Source organism: Thamnophis elegans, chromosome 2 (assembly GCF_009769535.1).
Source record: "Thamnophis elegans isolate rThaEle1 chromosome 2, rThaEle1.pri, whole genome shotgun sequence".
Lineage (NCBI taxonomy): Eukaryota > Metazoa > Chordata > Lepidosauria > Squamata > Colubridae > Thamnophis > Thamnophis elegans.
In genome coordinates, this window is record NC_045542.1 from 163,572,491 (window position 1) to 163,591,777 (window position 19,287).

The window sequence follows — 19,287 nt, forward strand, 5'->3', positions numbered from 1 at the left end:
CATGGAGAAGTAAAAACTATTGTCAGACGAGAGTACACCAACAGAGTTAGGAAAATTTTGAAATCTAAATTGAATGGTGGAAATACAATCAAGGCCATAAATACCTGGGCAATACCAGTTATAAGATACACAGCTGGCATAGTTAACTGGACACAAACTGATTTGGACCTTTTGGACCGAAAAACCAGGAAACTAATGACAATGCACTACAGTTTACATCCACGTGGTGATACTGATAGACTATATCTGCCCCGAAAATCAGGTGGCAGAGGATTATTACAAGTGAAGCAAACAGTTGAAGAAGAAAAACATGCACTGGCTGATTATTTAAAAGAAAGTCAAGAACATCTATTAATCGAAGTAAAGAGCAAAAATCTACTGAAGGCCCAACAGACAAAACAAGAATACAGAAAAGCTGTGATAAAATCAAGAATGGAGAGTTGGCAGAACAAAGCACTGCATGGTCAATTTCTGGAAAAAATAAAAGATAAAGTGGACAGGGAACAAACTTGGTTATGGTTAAAAACAGGTACATTAAAGAAAGAAACAGAGTCACTAATCCTGGCTGCGCAAGAACAAGCTATCCGCACAAATGCCATTAAGGCCAAAATCGAAAAATCCTCTGATGATGCCAAATGCAGACTTTGCAAAGAAGCTGACGAAACTGTTGATCACATTCTCAGCTGCTGTAAAAAAATCGCGCAGACTGATTATAAATTGCGGCACAATTCAGTAGCACAAATGATCCATTGGAATTTGTGCAAAAATTATAATATTAAAACCGCAACAAACTGGTGGGAACATCAGCCTGAAAAAGTCACAGAAAATCAGATGGTCAAGATCTTGTGGGATTTCCGTATACAAACCGACAAAATACTGGCGCATAATACACCAGACATCACACTGGTTGAGAAAAATAAGGTCACAATCATAGACATCGCAATACCAGGTGATAGCAGGGTCGCCGAGAAGGAACATGAAAAAATCGCAAGATACCAGGACTTAAAAATCGAAATTCAACGACTATGGCACAAACCAGCAGTGGTAATTCCAGTGGTAATTGGCACACTGGGTGCTATTCCAAAAGCACTGGAATTACATTTAAAACAGTTAAAAATTGACAAAATCACCATCAGTCAAATGCAAAAAGCCGCACTGCTTGGATCTGCACGCATATTACGAAAATATGTTACGACGTCCTAGGCCCCTGGGTGGGGCCCGACTAGTAACCAATGCCAAATCCGGCGAAACAACTGGCCGCTGTGATACAATTGTACAATAATAATAATAATAATAATAATAATAATAATAATAATAATAATAATAATAATAGAGTCACTAATCCTGGCTGCGCAAGAACAAGCTATCCGCACAAATGCCATTAAGGCCAAAATAGAAAAATCCTCTGATGATGCCAAATGCAGACTTTGCAAAGAAGCTGATGAAACTGTTGATCACATACTCAGCTGCTGTAAAAAAATCACGCAGACTGATTATAAATTGCGGCACAATTCAGTAGCACAAATGATCCATTGGAATTTGTGCAAAAATTATAATATCAAAACAGCAAAAAACTGGTGGGAACATCAGCCTGAAAAAGTCACCGAAAATCAGATGGTCAAGATCTTCTGGGATTTCCGTATACAAACCGACAAAATACTGGCGCATAATACACCAGACATCACACTGGTTGAGAAAAATAAGGTCACAATCATAGACATCGCAATACCAGGTGATAGCAGGGTTGCCGAGAAGGAACATGAAAAAATCGCAAGATACCAGGACTTAAAAATCGAAATTCAACGACTATGGCACAAACCAGCAGTGGTAATTCCAGTGGTAATTGGCACACTGGGTGCTATTCCAAAAGCACTGGAATTACATTTAAAACAGTTAAAAATTGACAAAATCACCATCAGTCAAATGCAAAAAGCCGCACTGCTTGGATCTGCACGCATATTACGAAAATACGTTACGACGTCCTAGGCCCCTGGGTGGGGCCCGACTAGTAACCAATGCCAAATCCGGCGAAACAACTGGCCGCTGTGATACAATTGTACAATAATAATAATAACAACAACAACAACAACTATTATTATTATTATTATTATTATTATTATTATTATTGTTTCTTAAACAATACATGCCCACACCAGTGGGAAAAGAAAAAATCAAAAAGAACAAAAAACAAGGCAGGGGAAAAGAAAAAAGAAAAACAAAAGAGAAACCAAAAAAACAAAAACAAAAGGAACACAGGTATATATTATAAAAAAAGTATATCAGCTGGTTACAACATGTTTTGGTGCATCTCTTCCATTAATTCATATTAATTCAAATATCTTAACTCAAATGTTTACCATATTGACATCATTATACCTCCACTTTTAGTTGACTACAGTTATTTAAATATCCTTCATCCTTAAATATGCCAAAGATTTAATCCATAACCACATGCTGACATTTCATTTACTTGTTTGTAAAATCCTCTATTAGCATCAAATCCTCATATCCTGTTTTAGCTGAACATCCATAATATTTAATACCAAAAATTCCATCTTCCATGCAGTATAGTTTATTATCATTCTCCCTTCTTTATGTAATTATATCATATATTATAACATTTTCCCCATATTAGTTAACATTTAACTGTATATATTTTATTTTATTTTTAATAGTGATAATTATTGTGATTAATAACCTTTGTATATGGTCCAAAAATATTTCCAACCTTCCCTTCTCATATCCAATTATTATTTATCATATCAACTCCACATTATATACATTACTATCAATATCAATTATTATTCAGCTATGTCTATTACAAATAAGAGTAATTAGATTTAGCTAATTTTAAATTGTATTCTTCCATCTATCAGCCTATGTCTCTCCAATAACAAAACCTCCTTAGTCCTATTGCCATTCGTGGAACAGGTTTACCAAATGTTTTTATAAGCAAGTCCAAACAGGAATATCTTCGCACCTTTTTGCTCAGGATGCCTCTGATGTAATAATAACGTTGTCCTAGGCTTGTTGCATTTTTCAGTTTGTCTTTAATTCTCAAGGGTGGTATTGAAAATTCTGCAAATGATGTTTCATAAAGTATAGATTCTTTAATGCTTCTCATTCCTCCTGCGCTCTGTCTTTTGAAATAAATCTTCTGTATGGCTGCCCCCCCTTTCAAGCGTTGCATCTCTTTCTCCCTCCGAAGTAAACCAGACGCCCAGCGTGTCAGCAAGTTGAGAAACTTCATTTCTGACATTCTTCATTTGTATTTCAGGAACATTCAAACATTCAACGTTCTCACTTTTTTCTTCATATTTTAATGTTAAATAGTCCAGCTTTTTTTCAAATCTTTCATATGTGTCAAACAACTTTTGAAATGCAGAGAAAATCATTTGAAACGAATCATTTGAAGCATGTATAGACGCCATGTTGTGACGCAGCTAGAAGCTTTAAGATATTTGCAAGTAAGAACACGCTGGGAGCTGTGCGATCTTATCTGATCTTAGACCAACACAGCCAAGCAATAAAAGTGTCAGATTGTAAGAAGCCAAATTGTAGTAAATTGGTTTACAGCCCACTTAAGAAGAGTCAATAGCAATAGCAATAGCAATAGCAGTAGACTTATATACCGCTTCATAGGCCTTTCAGGCCTCTCTAAGCGGTTTACAGAGAGTCAGCATATTGCCCCCAACAATCTGGGTCCTCATTTTACCCACCTCGGAAGGATGGAAGGCTGAGTCAACCCTGAGCCAGTGAGATTTGAACCGCTGACCTGCTGATCTAGCAGTAGCCTGCAGTGCTGCATTTAACCACTGCGCCACCTTGGCTCTTGACAGAGGGAGTCAGAGGGAATGTTGGAGTAATCTTTCCTTTATCCACGTAAATATCATTTAAAACATTTAAGAAATAGGGTAACCACCGGCCATAAATCCATTAAAAAAAAAACAATTCACCGCTAGATTCTTCTGTTCTTTGGTTTCAATTAGCTTAAATTTTAATGCGGACCGTATCTCTTTGAGTAATAAAATCAGCTTACCAGTTGAAACCACTTCCACCATTCTTAGGGGCAACCTGCAGTTTCGGTTAGCTTACAGCTAATCCAGAAGGAACTGGCAAAAGGGGTTAAATTCCAAGCCCCCCAGAGACTTGCGAATGTCTCTGAGGTCACTGGATCTCCCCTAACCTTTCACTGTCTCTCCGGGCAGCTTGGGTCCGAAACGACCCGTCCAATTTCCTTCGGAATAGGGGAATTTCAGGAATAGCCTGAAACTCCGTCTTCTCACTGCTAAGCCCTGCCTTCTTCCTCGCGACGTTTCATCATCTTAAGGCTGGTGCCTTCAGCTTCGTGCTTGTGCGAGCAAAATGTGATCGGAGCTGCTGTTTTTTTTATAAATAGTGTGTGTTTGTGTGTGTGTGTGTGTGTGTGTAGTGCTAGCTTTGTTGTTGTAAGCGGGTTGGTTGGCTGTGTTGTTTCATCTTGATTAGTTGATGGGGTTGATGTATGCAGATTAGTTGGCTGTTTCGTAACATCCTGTGTGGCTGAGGTACTGGCTGTGTGCCCATTAGTCTTTTATGTTGTAATGACCTGGGTAATGGGCTGTGTGATGACATCCTAAGCTCTAGTGTAGAGATATCCTGAGTCCTGTGCTGCAACATCCTGGGAGGTTGGCTGCATTGTAACATCCTGAGATTTTGCATTATAACCTCCTGAGTTCTATGATGTAATGTCCTGAGCAGATGGCTTTGGTTTGGCTCCAAGTTTGTGGTCTGGTCATGTGTTCATGGCATGTGTCAGTTTGCTTTGTGTGGCGGCCGGAGGAGGGATGCAGCCTGACACATGCCAGGAACACAGGTCATTACAACACAAAAGACTAATGGGCACACAGCTAGTACCTCAGCCACACAGGATGTTACGAAACAGCCGACTAATTTGCATACATCAACTCCATCAACTAATCAAGATGTAACAACACAGCCAACCAACCCATTTACAGCAACAAAGCCAGCACTCCACACATCCCCCACCAATATTTATAGAAAGACAGCAACTCCGATCATGCTTTGCTCGCACAAGCATGAAGCTGAAGGCACCAGCCTGAAGATGGCGAATGGGACCTCGTCGAAACGTCACCAAGATACTCTCAATCTTACATGGGAAGAGACCCAAATACGCCAAGACCTGCACACCTGTACCCGTGAAAATCTACAGATATAGATATAGATATAAAACATTCCAGCTTCCTTATCCCTATATATTGCAGTCTAGAATGCCAAGATTACGGAAATGCTCATATGTAGAGCTGATATTTATTTCTTCAAATAAATCTCTACCTGAACATATAAAATCACAGCATCTTCCAAGTATCTTATAGGTAGATAAAAGGACTTTGCTACTGCTTCAGGGATGATCTCTGAATTTATGCACTTTTTCTTTTTTTCTGAAATCAGGAAATATATTTAGTAGTCTAAAATTAAAGTTATGGAAAATGACAGAATACCAAAATTCTGTCTTTTAGAACATACACAATTTTAATTAAACACATCTGGGATTATACAACTGACAAATTATACCAGGAACTTTGGTGTCCCTGACTTTTGTGTCCACCATGTTCTTTGGTGGCCTAGTTTCCTTTTACTGCTAACTTGTTACAGAAATATTATTTGCATTCTTTATTTTTTTTCCTTTTAACTTGCTTTTTTATTTTTATTTTTTATCTACAGTCTTGTTAATGTTCTGCATGTTATATCCTGTATCTTGATGGGATTTGAGTTATTAACAATATACTATTCTAATATGTTCATGAGTAACATTTATTAAAATCTAGTATTTTGGACTTGCTCTGACCCCAAATATAACATAGCATTCTTCATTGTTTTTCTCAGATCAGTGATGCAATTGTTTCAGAGGCTCTCATTGATAAAAGTCGGTTCCCTTTTTTCCACCAAATTCTCCCCCAAAAGGGGGTCACATATCCAGCAATTGTCCAACTGCTCCTCCATTTCAGGTGGACCTTGATCGGGCTCTTTACTTCAGACACAGCGGAGGGAGAGAATTTCATGAGGACCTTTACCTCTCTGCTTGTCAGGAATGGAATTTGTGTTGTTATATCACATCAATTCTCAGCGACTGGACATACAGCGCCTCTCTATCTATCCATCTCTAAGTGGAGACAAGTCAATGTCTTTGTGAACTACATAGCAGCTGTTAATGTTTGGGATAGAATTCTTACTATTCATTCTGCTTTTAAATATTTGTCAGGATCCATTGAAAGGAAAATCTGGATCGTAGAAAGCATTGAGTATTTGGTATTGGCACAAAAGAACCTTTATAAATATGTCCATAGTATTTGGAGTTTTGCTTTTCAAGAAAGGAAAAGGCCAGAACACGATGCCCTTGGAACCAAACTCTATGTAAAATTGAAACATCAGTATTTTCGCTGTTCCTTTTCAAAGCACATTTTTTCTGTCAAAGGTAGGAAAAGATGCACCCAAAGAGCACCACTGGAGCCTGGAGAGGAAAGGAGGCGGATGTGGGTTCCTTTTCACCTCCATTTGCATACTGTTATTAAAACTCTGGCCTATGCCTTGAAAGCTACGTATTCTTCCAGATCCCAGAAGAAAAACAAGAAGGGCCAAGAGAGGCTGCAGCCATGGCAGGTATGGAATCTTTACCAAGATCCATGACACTCTGCAGGAGGCAGAAAGAACCTTCTCAACCTCCTTTTGAAACAAAAGGCCAACAGGTTGTCCAATCTAACTACTAAAGGAATAATGTTGTGGGGATGGAGGACAAGAGGCCTCAGCTGAACCCTGGCAACACCAAGTGGCTTTATGTGCATGTCTGTTCAGGATCTGGGAATTTAGCATCTTTAGTTCTGGATCAGGTTGCACTTACCCCTGAGAGACGTGGTCCAAAACTTTTGTGGTTCTCCTGGATTCATTGACATTTGGACTTTTAGTTCTACTTGAGTTTAATCCACTACTCCAGGTCTGTTTCTCATGACTGAAATTGCCCAGATGCTAATTGCTTTGATGGTATTTCCTCCATTAAGATCTTCTTCATTGTCTTGATGTGTTCATCTTTAATCTTTCTCTTGTGTGATTGATGTTGTCAGCTTAAGGATGCCTAGGTATTTGTAATGATCACCCAGGTTATTCTGGTAGAGCATATTGATTCCTTCACTTTTTGCTATTTTTCCCCATTTGATGGTAAGCATGGCACGTCCACTCCAAATCCCATTGCAATTTATTTTAATTATGTTTTATTTTATTTTAAACAATATTTTAATGTAGTTTAATTATTTTTAGTAATTTATTTTATTTTTTTGGAATGAAGGATATATGTTTATCCCAAGAATGATTAAACTCAGTTACTGATAATTGACCCACTGTCTATCTATTCTCTCTGTGAAGTGATACTTTTGAACTTCCCTCCAGTCAGTTTGATAGCATGTCCCCATGTTCTTGATTTTGGCTTAATATTGAAAATATTGCCTTCTAGAACCTTAACCACACCTTTAATATATTTAAAGGTTTCAATCATAGCCACACTTTCCCTTCTATCCTCCAGCCAGAGGTCACCAACCTTTCAGGCATCAGGGATCAATATATTTATCATTTTAAATCTCACGCAACACTAATATGATCTGGCTAATGACCTGCTAGGTGAGCATGGCAAGGTGATTATGTGACTGGGTGGGTGTGGACAACTCAATGTCACTCACATTGAGTCAACCTCTACTCGCCACTCCCAGCCACTCCTTGCCTGTCCGTCCGGGCTCCTTAGGGCCCCAAAAGGAAGCAGTTGTTGGAGCTAAGCAGCCCCCATGAGAAAGAGTTGGCAAAACAGCTCAGTTCAAATTAGCAGCAGAAGCATCTCACTGAGGACTATGAGCATAGGCTTTCCAAGCAGAGGGAAGACCTGCGAAAGTGCAAGGCCAGGTACCAGTGCCTGGAGGCTCAGCGGGCTGAGATGGTCAGCCAGTTCCAGGCCATGATGCAGTCCCACTGTAACAAGGCCCTCCAGCTCTTCGCCATCAGTGGCCCAGCCTTCACCCAAAGCCCTGCAAAGGAGACTGACACAGACCCCAAGTAAGAATTTCTCCCTCCCTCTGACCCTCACAAAAAGACCCCGAAGGGGGTGACTCTCTGCAGCAACACAAACATTCATTGCACATATCTGGCCCAGGGGTCATAGTTTGAGGACCTCTGATTTAGTGCAATATAAAAAATGCATGCAGCCCAGTTGCTAAATAACCTCAGTCTCGTCCTTCTGAACACTTGCAGGACTGTCCTTGATTCCCAAGGGAAAGTATTTTGTTTTGGCTACAGCACCCAATTATCTCTATTCCCACCCACCATCCCTCAGCTCCAGAATGTCAGCACTGAAGCAGAAAAAAAATGGTCTCAGTTCAGCCAACTTTAGGGTTGACATATATTTTGTCAATACATATTTTTCAATAAATGATTGACAAATTTATCTGAGCCTTTTCACTTTTGAAGAGAGTGGTAGCACTTGTTCTCACAATATTTGCAAGTTAGGCAACTGTACAAAGAAAGAGTCAAATGTAAAAAGACTACCTGGGATTTTAAAAAAACCCACAAGGTTTCTGGTTTTTAAAATTCTTGGATGTTTCTATTCTAGTTCCACCCATTTCTGGAGAAGAATGAGTTTTTCAACATTTCCCATTGGAAATTGTACTTGGACCAGAATGGCGATGTAGCTGCAGATCTCAACGTCATAAGCTGGATGCTTCTTCCCAGGATGGTTGCACTCGACAAGCAAATGGGGCATTTTGAAAAGCAGAGATTTATTACCAATAAAGTTACTCTGTCATGGCTAAACTTGCACAACAAGGTAGGAGAAATATTGGTGTTCTCTATTACCTAAAGCTTAAAGGATCTCTTTCAAGTTGGCTAAGCATAAACATAATCAGTTGTTGACCTTCACTGAGAACTGAATCTCATGGTTTTCTTAGATTGCTTAGTGGGCTTCAATACTATTAATCAAGGGGTCTTTTGCATGCAAAAATGTGGAACCCTGTTTTAAGCTGATGTTCATTGAAAAGGAGGGGATAGCTCATAATCCATTAATAATAATTAATAACTGCCTCTACTGGGTAGAACAATGGACTGTCTGCTCTTTGGAAGGAGAGCCAAGATGCTCCGTCCCCCTGAAATCCTACTGACTGGTCTGAGATAATGCCCTGACCCATAAAACTGGAACATTTAAAACATGACTTTGATCCAAAGGAAAACCCTTCCTGATGTTGGAAGTAAAAAAAGGACAATTTAAAAGGAACTATTACATGAATTTGTTCTTTGGCTCATAAGAGGGCATTTCATCTGTTAATCCTTGAATGATATTTTTTTTATCAGAATTGTTAGCTACCTTAAGCCTCTCTGGAAAGAAGTGAGGCTCTCTCTCCCCCCCGCTCTCTCTCTCCCTCCCTCCCTCCCTCCCCCTCCCTCCCCCCCTCTCTATCTGTGTGTGTGTGTGTGTGTGTGTGTGTGTGTGTGTGTGTGTGTGTGTGTGTTCCAGCATAATTCTGGAACGCCTTGAGCAATTTCAACCAAACTTGGTACACAGATTACTTACTCTCTGGAAAAAAATATTGTGGGGGTGTCTTATCCATAGATAGATAGATAGATAGATAGATAGATAGATAGATAGATAGATAGATAGATAGATAGATAGATAGATAGACAGACAGACAGACAGACAGACAGACAGACAGACAGACAGACAGACAGACAGACAGACAGATGTATGTTCTGTTACATTACTGCCTGTTGTGCCTTAAAATGGCTTCTACTGTATTGCCATAAAATGGCTTCTACTATACAGCGCAGTGGAATTGCCATGGTAATGGCTTTACAGTACTCCACAAGGGGGCTCTGTCTGGTAAGGGGGAAAGTCGAACATTAGAAATTATGTTTGGTTCGGACATTTTCCCCCTATAAATAAATACCTGGGCAACACTGGGTTATCAACTAGTTAATAATAAACATGGGCCTGTCATTCCATGCCTGCTGGTGTCACCTAATTGTAGTTCTTCAGCAGAAAGGACCTTGTCATGGATGTCTAGCTGGGTTTTAGAAATAACCTTTTCCAACAAACGGTTCATAATCATGTTCATCTCCTACAGCAAAAGATGCTTGACTGTTTGAAGGACATGTTGTCAGGACCTTGCCTCTATGTCATATAACTATTTTTATTCTCATTTGATGAAGTTGGCAGCCATATAAATTAAAGGCAAAAATACATATAAACGAAGAACACCTCCTGTAAAGTTGCCAACCTTAAGCTGTAAAAAAAACCCCTACGTATCTTAACTAGGAGAATATTTTAGAATTTCAAAGGGGAATGGCTTTTCAGTGTTTTAAGTAGTCTTTAAGAAACCTTTGCAGATCCTACCAATCATAATTTTCTTTCTTTATCATAGTTTAACCCTTTCATAAATCTAATATAATAAAATTTTAAGAAATTATTTAGGATAAATTTTATTCTAAACTTTAATGTACATTAAAATCATGTTCATACCTCAATGAGTGAGAATAAGTAGTCAGTGATTTCATATTACCTAGGTCAGGGGTGCCAAACTCAAGGCTTGTGGGCCACATCTGGCCCATGGGCTGCTCAGATCTGGCCCACAGGACTGGCCTGGAAATAGCAAAGGATTGGCCTGTGGTTTCTCTGCTAGCAGAAATGGGGCATAGGGGGACCTTGTGTGGCCCTCCCATGCTCTGTTTTTTGCCTGGATGGTCTCCTGCAGCACTCTGCCAGTGAAAACTGGGTGTGTGGAGACATTTGTAGGAACCTGTGCCCCATTGTGGCCAGCAGAGTGCTGCAGGAGGCCATCCAGGCTGAAATTGGGGAGCAGAGGGGCCACCTGTTAGTCCCCAATGCCCTGTTTTGGCTGGCAGAGTGCTGCAGGAGGCCATCAAGGCCAAAAACAGTGTGCAGGAGGGGGCACCCTGTTTCAGCCTGCATAGTGCTGCAGGAGGTGTTCGTCCCATCTGAATTTGAATTTGAATTTACTTTATTTGTATGCCGCCCTTTTCCCTGAAAGGGACTCAGGGCGCCTCACAATTCAAGGGAGGGGAAAACAAACAAAGTTACAAAATATAAAGACCATACACAGTTAAAAAACACAACAATCATACCATTCGAAGTGGGGCTGCAAGTCTTTAGCCCCAGGCCTGTCGGAAAAGCCAGGTTTTAAGGGCTATGCAGAAGGCCTGGAGGGTGGTGAGGGTACGAATCTCCATGGGGAGTTCGTTCCACAGGGTCGGAGCAGCCACAGAGAAGGCCCTCCTCCGGGTAGTCGCCAGTCGACACTGGGCGGCTGATGGGATTCGGAGGAGGCCTAGTCTGTGGGATCTTATTGGTCTAGTGGAGGTAATTGGCAGTAGGCGGTCTCTCAAGTATCCAGATCCAATACCATGGAGGGCTTTGTAGGTGACAACTAGCACCTTGAAGCGAATCTGGAGATCAACAGGCAGCCAGTGCAGCTCGCGGAGGATAGGTGTTACGTGGGTGAATCGAGGCGCACCCACGACCACTCGAGCGGCTGCATTCTGGACAAGCTGAAGTCGCCGAATACTCTTCAAGGGAAGCCCCATGTAGAGCACGTTGCAGTACTCCAGCCTAGAGGTCACAAGGGCACGAGTGACTGTTGTGAGAGCCTCCCGGTTCAGGTAGGGACGCAACTGGTGCACCAGGCGAACCTGGGCAAATGCTCCCCTGGTCACAGCTGACAAATGGTGTTCAAAAGTCAGCTGTGGGTCCAGGAGGACTCCCAAGTTGCGAACCCTATCTGAGGGGCGTACTATTTGACCCCCCCCCAGCCTGAGAGATGGAACACTTGGCCAATAAGTAGGAGGGAAGCACAGCAGCCACTCGGTCTTATCTGGATTGAGTACAAGCTTGTTAACCCCCATCCAGTCCCTAACAGCATCGAGGAACTGGCTCATCACGTCCATCGCTTCATTGAGTTAGCACGGGGCGGACAGATACAGCTGTGTATCGTCCGCATACTGGTGGTATTTTATCCCGTGCCGTCGAATGATCTCACCCAGCAGTTTCATGTAGATATTAAAAAGGAGGGGGGACAGGACCGAACCCTGTGGCACCCCATACATTAGGGGCCTATGGGTCGATCTCTGCCCTCCAACTAACACCAACTGCGACCTGTCCGGGAGGTAAGAGGAGAACCACCATAAGACAGTGCCTCCCACCCCCACCTCCCGCAGTCGTCGCAGAAGGATACCATGGTCGATAGTATCGAAAGCCGCAGAGAGGTCAAGGAGTACCAGGATGGAGGTATGACCTCCATCCCTGGCTCTCCAGAGATCATCGATCAACGCGACCAAAGCGGTTTCTGTGCTGTAGCCAGGCCTGAAACCCGACTGGAAGGGATCTAGATAACTGGTTTCCTCCAAGGACCGCTGGAGCTGAAAGGCCACCACCTTCCCAACAACCTTCCCCACAAAGGGGAGGTTGGAGACTGGACGATAGTTGTTTAGGACGGCTGGATCCAAAGATGGTTTCTTCAGGAGGGGTCTCACCGCCGCCGCCTTTAATGCGGGGGGAAAGACCCCCTCCCGAAGGGAGGCGGCAACAACCGCCTGGATCCAGCCCCGTGTCACCTCCCTGCTGTTAACAACCAGCCAGGAGGGGCACGGGTCCAGTATACATGTGGAGGCACTTATAGCTCTCATGGCCTTGTCCACGTCCTCAGGGGTAACAGCCTGAAAATCAATCCAGTGATGTCCTACCAGATTATCCCTTGGTGCCTCGGCTGGTTCTGCGGGATTGGAGTCCAGGTCCGTCCGAAACTGAGCGACTTTGTCTGCGAGGAATTGGACGTAGTCCTCAGGTCTGCCCTGCAAAGGATCGCTCGTATCCCTCCTATTTAAGAGGGAACGGGTTATCCTGAACAAGGCGGCTGGGCGCAACTCAGCGGAAGCAATCAGAGAGGCAATGTATGTTCTTTTTGACGTCCAAATTGCCCGGATGTAGACTCTGATGCTGGATGTTAAAAGTGCTCGGTCCGACTCGGATTTTCTTGATCTCCAACGGTGCTCTAGGTGTCTCTTTCAGCGCTTCATCTCCCGGATTTCCTCAGTAAACCAAGGGGCCCTCCTGGATCCACTGCCTCGGAGTGGCCATAAAGGCGCAATCCGGTTAAGAGCCTCTGTTGCTGCTGAATTCCAAGCAGCAGCCAGAGTCTCCGCCGGACTGCGGGCGAGAGTATCAGGAATGACCCCAAGCTCCGTCTGAAAACCCGACAGGTCCATAAGTCACCTGGGGCGGAACCACCTGGTCGGTTCCTCCTCCCTACAGTGGGGGTTTGGTCTCCAAAAGTCAAGCGTCAGTAGGTAGTGGTCTGACCATGGCAGGGGTAAGATCTCACTACCCCTCAGACCAAGATCACAAGTCCACTGCTCCGAGAGAAATACGAGGTCGAGCATGTGACCCGCCGAGTGAGTTGGGCCCCGGATTACTTGGGTCAAGCCCATGGCTGTCATGGAAGCCATGAACTCCTGCGCTCCATCAGAGTGTTCACCGAGCGAAGGCAAATTGAAACCCCCCAGAACCATAAGCCTGGGGAACTCAATTGCCAGCTCAGCTACCGACTCGAGGAGCGAGGGGAGGGCTGCTGCAATGCTGTTGGGAGGCAGGTACGTTAACAGCAAGCCCACTTGACCCTTGAGGTCCAACTTCACCAGCAGGGACTCACACCCGACAAGCTCCGAAGCAGGGATCCTACGAGGTACTAGAGACTCTCGGATAACAATGGCCACACCCCCACCCCTTTTCTGAGCTCGCGGCTGATGGAGCACCTGAAAGTCCTCTGGGCACATCTCTACGAGGGGGACTCCTCCCTCCGGGCCCAGCCAGGTTTCAGTAATACATGCCAGGTCTGCCCTCTTGTCTAAAATTAAGTCCAGAATGAGAGGAGCCTTATGAACTACAGACCTGGCATTTAGCGACAGCAGCCTGAGACCAGGGTCCTGATTACTCGCGCCATCTGGCCTTGGAGTGGGACTCATAGGGCCGGAAGGAGGGATCTCTGTAACGTAGCAAGCCCTCCTTCCCCGGTAATGGCCAGCCCTAAAGTCCCCGCCATATCTGCCCCTCCCTGTTAAGACTGTAATGCTCCGGCCCACTCCCGTGTCCGTAGTTCCACCAACCACCCCTATGGCCCCCGCGTTCCTCGACAGGCCCTCCGAATCAAACACACTCATTCGTTCACCCAAGCAGTCCCCAAGTAGTAATTAAAAACACAGAATACAATGATAATAGGTTAATAAAAAGTGGGATCATTCACTCAATCACATGCATATCCCATACATTCACCATACAAGTTAAAAAGTTGTGCAACTGTGCAAAGTTCGTACAAGGCTTGTACTAATATGAGAGAGGAGGTCTTAATGTTCTTAGTCTTCTCCTCTGCAGAGTCCAGTAAAGAGGGCAAGGTCCAAAGTTATTGGAAGATTAGTGTCGGTTGGGGGGAGGTGCAGAGTAGGCTCCCTGCCCATGTCTTCTTCATCCCTTGCTATATCTGCCCTCTGTCTCATCTCTCCTCAATCTGCCCGGCCCATGGAGGACAACTACAATGCTGATCCGTTCCTCGAAGAAATCCAGTTTTACACCCCTGACCTAGGTGGAGCTGAGACACTACTTGGCAAATGTACATGTTGACTTCCATTTTCCATGGATGGGGAGTCCTACTATTTCGTTGCAATTCTTTATTTTTCTTCTTAGTCTTTGCCTCAGTCCAAATGTGTGGGAAAATGTCAACCTGGATTTGTCAAGCAGAAGCGAGAAGGGGAGCCAGTTTGCTGCTATGACTGTGTTCCTTGTCCAAAGGGGACCATCTCCACTCAGGAAGGTGGGAGACATGAGGGGGGGAGGAGGGCAGGCCTACATCCAGAGCATTTTCATGGAACTGCAAGTTAAAAGGCTGATTAAAGCTCAACTATATTCTTCTTTATTTTGAAACTAGATAATTTCAATAGAATAGAATAGAATATTTATTTGATCAAGTATGATGATTCGACAAACAAGGAATTTGAGTGCAGAAGCTTTCAGTGTAATCTAATGGGAAGAAATAAGAGGGTGTGGCAGAGTGGGAAACCTTTACTACTGCCAGATAAAATATCACTCCTGTTCTTTAGTTGGGAGATTTCCTTCAAATATTTTGACTTCTAGGAACATATTTTTTCTTTGAAACTTGAGGAATTATTTAAGGATAATTATTGGAAAGATTATTGCAATATATTTTATATGAGCCTCCACTGGATGATCATTAGGAAGTCACCATTGGTCCACAATGAGGTGCTATAAGCAATTATAGAGACACTCATTCCACTCATATTACCACTGCTCCTATCAGCCATTCCAGAACTTATCCATAACTAGAGCTTTCGCTGCCAACTTACAGGAAGAAAAGAAACCCATGGAGGGAGCCACAGGAGATGGTTCACAGGATTGACATCATCTGAGTCTAATACATTAAGAATATTTATGGAGATTCTTAATCATCCAGGTCATGGTTCAGGGGTGGGACTCATTTTTTTTTTACTACTGGTTCTATGAGCATGGACTGGTGGGCGTGGCATGGCTTGGGGGGGGGGCTAGCTTGGGGGGCAAGGCAGGGGAAGGATACTGTAAAATCTCCATTCCCTCCTGATCAGCTGGGACTCAGGAGACAGAGACTAGATGGGGGCAGGGCCAGTCAGAGGTGTTATTTACTGATTCTCCAAACTACTCAAAATTTCCACTACTGGTTCTCCAGAATTGGTTAGAGCCTGCTGAATACCACCTCTGTCATGGTTGTCCCAAAGGTGCCTTTTCAAGAGGAAATTGGACTTTCTATTTTCCTTGAAGATGTTTCACTTTTCATCCAAGAAGCTGAAGTGAACTGAAGAAGCATCTTGGATGACAAGCAAAACATCTTCAAGCAAAACAAAGAAAGTCCAGTTGCCTCTTGAAAAAGCACCTTTCGGACAGCATATTAAGAAATGCCTTCCTTCCAGAAACAGGAAGCATATCTAGAAAAATTAATCCCTTCATTATTAGTCTCTAATACTGAAGATTCCTTTTGAGTTCATGTACATTAAATATGAAATGTTTCAGGTCCTAAGACATTCCCAATTTTCATAGATCCTAGCTGTGTATATATTACAAAATAGTATTTTTATTATCTTCATCTTATTTTGTAAAGAGATGTTAGATGTTAAAATACGCATTTAAGAAAATTTTCATGGTATCAGCTGCTGTCCAAGTAGCTAATGACTCTTGAACTATGAAAGGAGAAGTTGTTTTAAAAAATATTATCCTTTTGGTTTTCTCAGATATGGAAAAATGCACCAAGTGCCCAGATGATCAATACTCAAATAAGAAGAGAGTGCAATGTATGCCAAAAGTTATAACCTTTCTGACTTACAAAGAACATCTGGCCATCATTCTGGCCTCTTTTGCTCTACTATTATTCCTGACCACCGGATTCATTTCAATCATATTCCTTAAATACAGAGAAACTCCCATTGTCAGAGCCAACAACAGGGATCTCTCTTACATCCTCCTGGTCTCCCTCCTGCTTTGCTTCTTGTCTTCTTTTCTCTTCATTGGTCAACCAAGAAAGTCCACCTGCCTACTCAGACAAACAGTGTTTAGCATTGTCTTCTCCGTTGCAATATCGTCTCTCTTGGCCAAAACAATCACAGTCGTGCTGGCTTTCCTAGCCACAAAACCAGGAAATCAAGTGAAGAGATGGTTGGGGAAGAGTTTGGCTAACTCCATCATCCTTTCTTGTTCTGCTGTCCAAATTATCATCTGCTCCATCTGGCTTGGAATTTCTCCACCATTCCCTGACTCTGACTTTCATTCCCAGCCTGGAATGATCATCCTGCAATGCAATGAAGGCTCTGTTGTCATGTTCTACATCACCCTAAGCTACATGGGAATCCTGGCTGCCATCTGCTTCACGGTGGCTTTTCTGGCCAGGAATCTTCCTGGGGCCTTCAATGAAGCCAAACTGATCACTTTTAGCATGCTGATCTTCTGCAGTGTCTGGATCTCCTTTCTGCCCACCTACCTGAGCACCAAAGGAAAATACATGGTAGCTGTTCAGGTCTTCTCCATATTGTCCTCCAGTGTTGGGCTGCTGGGCTGCATCTTTATTCCCAAGTGCTACATTATCATTCTGAGACCATACCTGAATACAAAGGAACACCTTGCAATTAGAGGAAATGTAGAAATATGAGATAGAGGAATTTTAAGCCTCAACATTTTCCAACCATCCACATGTAGGAAATGATCAAACAATGATCAAAATGCTCTTCATACATAAGTGGGCCAGTGATTATGCTTTAAATAATTAAAAGGTGTTTGGAAAGATAATGTCCCCAACTACGTACAGTAAAATTCCAAAATGTCCACTGAGCTTTTTTGAATTCTCAAGGCAGAATATCTGTCTAATGCCCTTAATGCTCTATTGAGGCCCGAGATGTCACATCCAGCTTTTTGAAATATAACCTTAATACAATGGGACTCTTGTTGATATGCCAGAAATATATAGTTTGGGGGGAGGGGAAGTTCTATACATTACATTACTTTAATTTTGGTTTTTATCGACAAGATACTTTCAGTCTTCTCCTTGGGGAGAATCCTTCTGCAGCCATCTTGTTCAGCTTTCATCTGAAAATTGACATTTGAAATAAGAAAAAGGAAGTGCTTTATCTACAAATTGTACAATAGAAGCAGAAAGTACCTGAACATCATTGAGATTGTCATTGAGTTTGCAACCCAGGTGGATGGTGGGTAAAGTTGGCAATCCTAGTTGGGCTAAAGAAATTAGAGATCTTTCCAGTAACAAATGGATGCTCATGCATTCATCCTTCATTTAGTCCATATAATACTTTTCAGTTCTACTAGTACTTTTACTCAGTATGGATTCAAAGAACAGTTAGGGATTAAGGCAAATATATGTGTACCTGGATAATATTGTATGATCCAATCTAAGTTATTCACAGAGACCTGAGGTTTATTCTTCCAAGCTTTCAGATTCATGGTGGTGTCCATTCTCAGGAAACCTCTCTCTCTCTGTAGAACTTGTCTTTCCTGAAGAAGATATTGTTTTTTCTAGAAGGAGACATTATGGAGAGAGAGAGAGAAGTTCCCTGAGGATGGGCTGCAGCCCAAGTTCAAATGTTTGGAGGGATAAACCTCTGGTCCTGATCACCAACTCAGATTGGATCCTGCCAGAACTATGGTGGAGTTCATCTGAGAAAAAATACTCCCAAGTGTATTCATGTGGATTCAAGTTTGTTTATAGGGTATAGAAACAAACAATTCATATAGTACATGTGTTGTATCTAATACATCAGAAAGCAAGTGATTGAACAAAAAAAAAACAATTTTATTGTTATTTTTTTATTTCAGTATTGAATGTTTTGGCTTGCTTTTTGTTGATTGTAAGCCACCTAGAGTCACCTCTTGTCAAGATGAGAAATATATAAATAGACACAATACATAAAATAAAAAGAAGAATTACATTTTTAATTACATTGAACAGTAGAAAACATTGAATTTAAATAACATTCCCTAACTGGCAAATCAATGGTTTATGTCAATGTTCCCTCTAATTTTTTTTCAGTGTGGGCGGAAAAGTATAGTGTTTGAGCGGCACATTTTCATGCCTGAGCACCTGAATTTTTTTCACAGATGTCACCCAAGACCATTCTAGTTTAAACTTCCAGCTGCACTTTTTCTTCGTAACAACATTTACTCCAGCTTTACGTTTTGACATCAGCACTGACTGATGATGTACCTATAGGGTTAGGGTTTATCAATTATTACAATTATCTTTTCAAATTCATTTTGGATTAAATAAAAAAGAGCTTTGAAATGAATATATAAATGGCACTTAATACCACTAATATTAAAATAGTAAATGTTTGATATACTTCATTTTAATGAATTTCACTTGATATACTTCATTTTAATGAGTTAACATTCAATTGCAAAAGTTGTCTATACACTGTATGCTTCTGTGAATATATTATATGCAATTTGCTATTTTAAATGAGTAAAATTATTAAAATCACCATAATTAAAGTCTCATTCACATCTGAGAGTTTTCTTCCATCATTAATTTGTAAACTCAAGGATTTATTGCCTGCATGTTCAACAATGCTTGTTGATTGTTTAAAAATTTGTGGGAATTTGCTCCTTTCTGTACAGAGGGTTTCAGTAACCTACTACTACTGCAA

The 19,287-nt window shown here is 42.0% G+C and overlaps 1 protein-coding gene across 1 annotated transcript; it reads left to right on the forward strand.

Moving 5' to 3' along the window:
* The first annotated feature begins 16,370 nt into the window (after window positions 1–16,370).
* On the forward strand, window positions 16,371–17,279 carry LOC116502528 (vomeronasal type-2 receptor 26-like). The gene has a single exon (XM_032208408.1). The coding sequence runs from the start codon at window positions 16,371–16,373 to the stop codon at window positions 17,277–17,279; it is 909 nt and encodes a 302-aa protein (XP_032064299.1).
* Window positions 17,280–19,287: the final 2,008 nt, after the last annotated feature.